This window comes from Leptonychotes weddellii, chromosome 4 (assembly GCF_054177405.1).
Source record: "Leptonychotes weddellii isolate Sample4059 chromosome 4, ASM5417740v2, whole genome shotgun sequence".
NCBI classification, from domain to species: domain Eukaryota; kingdom Metazoa; phylum Chordata; class Mammalia; order Carnivora; family Phocidae; genus Leptonychotes; species Leptonychotes weddellii.
This window is the reverse complement of record NC_138372.1, coordinates 170,567,799-170,575,114: the sequence shown is the minus strand read 5'-3', so window position 1 is coordinate 170,575,114 and position 7,316 is coordinate 170,567,799. Positions and strand designations below refer to the sequence as shown.

The 7,316-nt window shown below is 62.0% G+C and overlaps 1 protein-coding gene across 4 annotated transcripts in view; it reads left to right on the top strand.

The window, feature by feature from the left end:
- The first annotated feature begins 3,007 nt into the window (after nt 1-3,007).
- Nucleotides 3,008-7,316, top strand: part of TONSL (tonsoku like, DNA repair protein) — a 13,221-nt gene continuing 8,912 nt past the window's right edge. For 2 of the 4 annotated variants that reach the window (XM_081816712.1, XM_081816713.1), the window contains exons 1-11: nt 3,008-3,084; nt 3,185-3,280; nt 3,503-3,645; nt 4,476-4,659; nt 5,019-5,148; nt 5,365-5,536; nt 5,624-5,738; nt 6,195-6,340; nt 6,436-6,588; nt 6,812-6,937; nt 7,059-7,239. In XM_081816712.1, coding sequence (XP_081672838.1) covers nt 3,060-3,084; nt 3,185-3,280; nt 3,503-3,645; nt 4,476-4,659; nt 5,019-5,148; nt 5,365-5,536; nt 5,624-5,738; nt 6,195-6,340; nt 6,436-6,588; nt 6,812-6,937; nt 7,059-7,239 — 1,471 coding nt within the window. In that variant the 5' untranslated portion in view covers nt 3,008-3,059. Of the gene's footprint in view, nt 3,085-3,184; nt 3,281-3,502; nt 3,646-4,475; nt 4,660-5,018; nt 5,149-5,364; nt 5,537-5,623; nt 5,739-6,194; nt 6,341-6,435; nt 6,589-6,811; nt 6,938-7,058; nt 7,240-7,316 lie in introns of those variants that run through there. The other 2 variants (XM_081816714.1, XM_081816715.1) reach the window with 2 other exon arrangements.

Below are 7,316 nucleotides of genomic sequence, written 5' to 3'. Positions count from 1 at the left end.
TTGCTTAGGAGACACGGCTCTTCTGCGATAGGTTTCTGTTGCTTAAATACCAAAGAACCGTTTCCTTTGCCCCCGGCCTGGCCTACCTGATGCTTTAGAGCAGTCCCTGCCACTCCCGCCCCCCTCCCGACCTAGCCCCCCATTTCCCGGGCCCTGTAGGCTCAGCATGCTGGGGAGCCCTGGCAGCAAGAGTGCAGAGCTGCAGGCCTGGCCTTGCTCTGTGGTCCCTCCCTCTCCCAGCCCTCAAGCTGGGAGCTGAGAAATGGAGGCAGGGAGGCCTGGGGTAGAGTACGCCTCATCCCAGTGCTGAGCCCAGGCAGCCGTCTGAGCCAATTCTCCCCCCAGGGCAGCTGGCCTAGTTATATTGAGAAGACTGGTTAGCTTCCTGTTTCCAGCCTAGGGCGCGGGGCTTATGGGGGAACCCCTCCTGCAAGGCCATCTGTGCCTGGCCACTGAGGGCACCCAGAGGTGCTATGCTTGCTTTCCTACCCTCCACAAAGATGCCACCCAGCCCCCAGCACATCCTCGGGGGCACACCCTGGCAAGAGTCCCACTGCCCTCGAGGGCTGCCCCCCACCCGGCAGGCACAGGGTGACATTCAGATAGCCATGTGCCAGGTCTCGTGTGTAGAGGGGATGGGGCTGCGTCATTGCATCTCAGCATCTCTTGGGGATGGACACCGTCTCTGTAGAGTGTCTGGATTTCAGAGGACCATGTGGTGGAGGAGCCAGGCCGGGGCAGGCTTGCCTGTGTTTGGGTGCATGTGTGAGAGATTTGAACCAGCAGAGGGGTGGCGCCCAAAGGCTCTCCTAGCTGGGGCAGGGTGGGAGGCAGCAGATCTCTACGCAGGTCAGGTATGTGGCTGGGCCTTCTCAGCCCTGTCTCTGCAGTCCTAGGTCTAGCAGTCCTTGGGGATGGGGGTGGCAGATGGGCTGGGCTCTGCACACCAAGGGTTCCTGGGTGCTGTGGGCATATAGCCCACTATTTCCGGCAGCCCAAGGGCATGGGGGGGCAGGGTGGCACCCACCCAAGGCCCTCCTTGTAGGGGCATGTGTCTGGGGATGCCCAAGAGGAGTGGTAACACATCCCAGCATCGCTGTCCCCAGCACAGCCCCCACCCCGTGACAGTCACCTCAGCAGCTGAGTCTTACAGCCTGGTGGAGACAGGTACCCTGGGAGATTGTGGTATGTCTCAGCCACTCCTGGGAGCTGGTGCCACAAACCTCCTGTGGCATCTCACGGGGGCGTCCCCGGATCCCATCCATGTTGCTAGAAAGGAGAAAACACCCATGGTCTGTCTCCAGGACCCCTTGCCATCTTGGCATCCTGACCTAGAGTGGGGGAAGAACCCCAACAGATGTGGGGGAGTCCTGGGGGCACAGACCAAGCTGGCCCCTCTACTCCCTGCCATTACCACTCCCCTACGGGCACTACATCCCTCAGTTCACCCAAGTGAGACATTTACAAAAATAATAAAAATAATTTTTTAAAGAGTAAAGTGAGAGGTGTTTTTATCACTGTGGGAAATGACTTACATGTCACTATTGTGGTCTGTGTTCTCTTTGGATATTTTCTGTATGTAACTATAGTTTCAAAAAAATTCCAAACCATGTTTTGTCTGTGTTTCCTTATGTGAGAAGCCAGCCTCATGGATGCGTTTCCCTGGGCTCTGCTAGCATCCTGGACAGGAGTCAGGAGCTGCCCTGGCTGGGCCCCCCACCCCACAGCCCCTGCTTGGGATGCCCCATATACACATCCTTGCCTGATCGGTGGGAAGACTGAGGCATAGCGAAGTGGGGTCCTCTCTGGCTGTCTTGTGAATGCCGAATGCTCCCAGCAGCTCTGGGGAGACTCCCTCCGCCCTTGGCCTGTTGAGCTGAGCCCGTCTCTACTTCCGTGGCCTTGCTCTCCCACCCCTGCCCCATCTCCACCTTGCCCCTCACTGTGCTTTTCACACTCCATCAGCAGGCCCTCCAAGCAGCCCTCTCGGTTTCAGGGCCTTCCTGTTCTGCTCCCCACTCCCAGACCAAACTAGGGACCCGCAGAGCACTTTATCCTTCCAAGAGAAGAGGGTTACCTGGGTCCAACTTCCCATCTCCTGCACTTCCTCAGGCTTGGCTTTGCCCCCATCCCTGAAGCCTGGTCACTGGCCCTGGGCAGTCTTCCCTGGACCCAGAGACCCATCTACCCTCTACGTCATTCCCTCCACCACAGGCCTTACGGTCCATGCACTGCCTCAGGGTTTCTACCCTATTGGGTCTGTTTTGATTTCCACAGAAAATAAATGCATCCACCATCCCACCCTTTCCGGCCCTCCTCTGGGGCCTTTGGACACCAGCCTTGGCACCCAGTGGGGACTGAGATCTCCAAGGCATGGCAGGTGTTTGGTTCTCGAAGCCGTGGGAGACACGACAGGCACGTAGAGGTCTGCGGCCTGGGTGCACCAAGCCCACAAGGTGAGGAAGAAGTACCTTGCTCTGCTCAGTTTGGAAAACACGTCCACCCCCTTCTCCCGCGCCAAGCACTGGGGATTTGTGTCCGCGAGCGTGACGACTCTGTGGCTGCATTCGCGGTTGTTCCACAGGCTCTGCGGAAAGGGGCGTATTTGATTCCGTGCACCTAGCCAAGTACTCAAGGGTACTTGACCATAAATCTCTTCATCTCCTTTTATATGGAGGCGGTGCGTCCCTCAGGTAAAGTCGCAGGTGTAGGTAGGTTTTGCGTGTGTGTGTGTGTGTGTGGGTGTGCGTGTGAGGTTAGCGGCCGCACGCGGGCACAAGCCCAGGAGACCCCACCCCAAAGGCGGCTGCGGGGCCGGGGAGGAGCGTGGGGTGGGGCTCAACTCCCACGCGGCCCCAGGAGTCTGGGGAGGTGCGGATCCTCCCGTCGCTCTCTCGCCGCCCTTCCCCACTGAACGCCACCCGGACTACAGCTCCCAGGATGCTTCGGGCAGCTGGACTACACTTCCCGGGATGCTCCGCCCCGGCAGGGGCGGGGCCTGGGGCGGGGCCGCGGCGGGAGCGCGGGAAGTCCGGATCCCCGCGCGCGGCTGCTTGAGCATGAACGTGGAGCGCGAGCTTCGCCGTGAGTCTCCCGGCCGGGTGTGGGACCGGGAGCGGGTTTGGCCCGCCCGAGCGAAGGGGCTCAGCCTCCCGGCTTCGTCTCTCTCTCTCTCTCTCTGCAGAGCTGAGCAAGGCCAAGGCCAAGGCCCAGAGGAGCGGGCAGCTGCGGGACGAGGCGGTCCTCTGCCACCAGCTGGGGGAGCTCCTGGCCAGCCATGGTGCGTGCCCCGCGCCTGGTCCAGGTTGTGGTCCAGGACCGGGAGAGCTGGGGTGTTGGAGGTCGGGGGGCACTCGGGGGCCGGAAGGGACGGGGACCGGCGGGAGGGGGGCGGGAACCTTGTTGAGCGAGCCGCCCAGGGCCGCCCACAGCCGCGCTCGCCCGCGCAGCCCCCGGCTGACTGCCCGGCCCGGGCTGAAGCCTGCCGTGCCTGCCCGCCCAGGTCGCTACGCAGAGGCCCTGCGAGAACACCAGCATGAGCTCCAGCTCCTGGAGAGCGTTGACGACCCCCTGGGCTGTGCCGTGGCCCACCGCAAGATCGGAGAGCGACTGGCTGAGCTGGAGGATTACTCGGCCGCCCTGAAGGTGGGCGGAGCCCACCCCCACCCCCACCCCCAGCGCCCTTGCAACCACATCCAGCCCTCCAGGGCCCACGCTTCCTGCTGGTCCCTTTTTCTTTCTTTCTTTTTTTTTTTTTTTAAAGATTTTGTTTATTTATTTATTTGACAGAGAGAGAGAGAAACAGCATGAGAGGGGATAGGGTCAGAGGGAGAAGCAGGCTCCCGGCCGAGCCGGGAGCCCGATGTGGGACTCGATCCCAGGACTCCAGGATCATGATCCGAGCCAAAGGCAGTCGCTTAACTAACTGAGCCACCCAGGCGCCCCTGCTGGTCCCTTTTTGAGGAGGGAAGTCCAGTCTTCAGTGTCTGACCTCTGGCTAAAGGAGGACACGCCTGGACATGGCCTCTTCTTCAGACAGCCCTGTGACGGGGGATTGTAGTCTGGTCCTTGGGTAGGCACATCATAGCCTGTCCTAGGGGCCTGGGCCCAGCAACCATTAGTGAACACAACACTTGGGCTGTGTTTGTGGGCCGGCTGGGGAGTTGGGCCCACTGTCCACAGAGGGCCTGCTCTGGCCCTGGCTAGTGGGGCTGCAGCAGCCCAGCTAACTTGCACTCGTCTCTTCCTCATGATGATGTTGGCGGGTTGGAGTGGGGCACCACCATCCCCACAGGCAGCCCTTGGCACGGAAGAGATGGGACATGTGCAGCCTGGCTTTGGCCTGCTCTGCGGGGACTTGGGGGAGTAGGGGACTCTCCTGGGCAAAGGTAGGGACCTCCTGGAGTTGGGGTATGTAAGAGATTGGCTTGCGGTGGGGGAGGTTGGCTCACAGTGGCCATTCCTTTGCGCCCTAGCACCAGCATCGCTACTTGGAGCTGGCCCATTCTCTGTCCAATCACACTGAGGTGCAGAGGGCCTGGGCCACCATTGGCCGCACCTACCTGGACATCTATGACCACTGCCAGTCGCAGGACAGCTTGCTGCAGGCGCAGACTGCCTTTGAGAAGAGCTTGGCTATTGTGGACGAGAAGCTGCAGGGTGAGTGGTCGTGGAGGCCTGCCTTCCCCAGCCTCTGGTTCCAGACCTGCTGGCCAAGGAGGCTGTAGCCCCACAGCCTGCCCGGTGTGCATGGCAGGTTCCACTGGTCTGGGCCCTCCCTTTATAAGGCTGAAATCTGTCCATAAAGCCTCCCGTGAGGAGATGCGTGGCCCGTGCTCCTCACAACCTCAGGTCTGGGCGTTGTCTGCTCTGTGTCTGTTTGTGCTCTGTCTACAGCAGGACCCCTGGGCCCCCGCAGTGTGAGACAGGTTGGGGAGAGGCTGCACACACCCAGAGCTGGATACCCCAAGTGGGCGTGATGCCCCCCAGGCCACTGATGTGGGGGGGCCCTCTTCTAGGGACATTGGCCAGGCGAGAACTGAGCGAGATGAGGACCCGACTCTACCTCAACCTGGGCCTCACTTTCGAAAGCCTGCGGCAGGTGGCGCCATGCAACGACTACTTCCGGAAGAGCATCTTCCTCGCCGAGTAAGGCCTCCGTCCCCAGAGGAAGGGGCCTCGTGAGAGTGCACTACCCATCTGCCCTCCCCCGCCCAGTCAGTCTCCTCCAGCGAGGCGCCCCTGCAGGGCTAGCGCACTTTGCTAGAGCACGTCCTGTTGGGGAAGGAGCAGCTGCGTGTCAGCACTTCCGGTGCTCTCTTGTGCTATCCCAGGGGCACTCTGAGCACCTGTCACCACCCGCAGGCAGAACCACCTCTACGAGGACCTGTTCCGTGCCCGCTACAACCTGGGTGCCATCCACTGGCGCCGAGGGCAGCACTCCCAAGCCATGCGCTGCCTGGAGGGGGCCCGAGAGTGTGCACGCCTCCTGAGGAAGGAGCTGATGGAGAGCGAGTGCTGCGTGCTCCTCTCACAGGTGCCCACCCTCACAGCTCTGGGCTTAATCCCCTGAGGGGCTCGGGCTCTGCGGAGTCTGCAAGCCTCACCTTCCCTTCCCCCCCAGATCCTCCAAGACCTGGGCGATTTTTTGGCTGCCAAAAGAGCCCTGAAGAAAGCCTACCGGCTGGGCTTCCAGAAGCCTTTGCAGAAGGCGGCAGTCTGCCGGACCCTCAAATACGGTGAGCCTGGGGACCTGAGGGGCCAAAGTCCCCCAGAAGGGGTGGGGAGGTGGCAGCATCAGTGTGGAGCCTTTTCCTGCCCCCCCTTCTTGTTGGGAAGCGAGCCCCACTTTTCTGTGAGGCTTCAGCACAGTGTGTCAGAGGGGAACGAGGTGGTCAGGAGCCCGGCTGGGCATTTATACGTGAGCAGGATCTTCATTGGCAAAGTGGAGACAACAGCCTTGCATAAGAGGGTGGGAGAGGGGGCTCCAGATGTAGCTTCCCTTGCAGGCCAGGCGCTGCTTTCAGTTGTCGTTTATTCGTTTTCCTGATCTCACGACCCTGTGGGGTGCATTTGCTTACTAACCCCTCTTACCAAGGGACAAGCGGGGCGTGGAGAGGGTGGCCGGCCCACCTAAGGGGCAGTCAGGTCGGAAGTGCGCTGTGCCTGCCTTCACGTGAGGCCCTTGTCTGCAGTGCTGGCCGTGGTCCGGCTGCAGCAGGAGCTGCAGAAGTCCGAGGGCAGTGACCCTCAGGTTGCCATGGGCATCTGTGAGCAGCTGGGGGACCTGTTCTCCAAGGCAGGCGACTTCCCCAAGGCGGCCGAGGCCTACCAGAAGCAGGTGTGCGTCCCCTGCCAAGGTGGGAGGAAAGGGGCGGGGACACCCTGGCTGGCAAAGGTGCAAGGCAGCGCTGGCCTCGCTGTGTGCCTCCACAGCTGCATTTCGCAGAGCTGCTGGGCCGGCCAGGGCCCGAGCTGGCCGTCATCCACGTGTCCCTGGCCACCACCTGGGGAGACATGAAGGACCACCGCCGGGCTGTGTCCCACTATGAACAGGAGCTGAGGCTGCGTGGTGGCGACGCTCTGGAGGTGAGCAGTGATGGTGCCCAGCCCTACCCAGGGTGCAGAGGGGCTCCAAGGAGGTCCCCACAGCTCTGCCTCAGGACGGCCACCCTCGAGTGGTGGGCATGGACAAGCATCCTCTTTCCAGGGCTGTTCCACGTGGGCGACAGTGGGGACCTGGCCCTGGCTGGGGCCAGTTCAGTGGGGTGGGCGGTCGCCACAACGCTCATCCTTCCTCCTCTTGCTGCAGGAGGCCAAGACCTGGTTAAACATCGCCCTGTCCCGAGAGGAGGCCGGTGATGCCTACGAGCTTCTGGCCCCATGCTTCCAGAAGGCTCTCAGCTGTGCCCAGCAGGCCCAGCGGCCCCAGCTGCAGGTACGAAAGCCCATGCGGCGATTCCCTGCAGCCCTCCTGTCCTTGCTGCCCACCCCCAACTTCCCCCACTCGGGGGTCTGCTGGCCCTGGGGCCCTGAGCCGGGGTTCCCCTGCTCCTCAGAGGCAGGTCTTACAGCACCTCCACACCGTGCAACTAAGGCTGCAGCCCCAGGAGGCTCCTGACGCCGCGGCCCGACTGCAGGAGCTGAGTGTGCCCAGAGACCAGGAGGAGGACGATGAGGAAGAGAAGGAGGGGGACGGGGACACTCCAGAGGCCAGCGATGTGGAGCTCTCAGAGAGTGGTGAGGCAGCAGCCGCCCCTGTGGCCCTTCCCCCATGGCCCTCCCTCCCCCCTGCCCTTCCCCACTAGCCCTCCCCC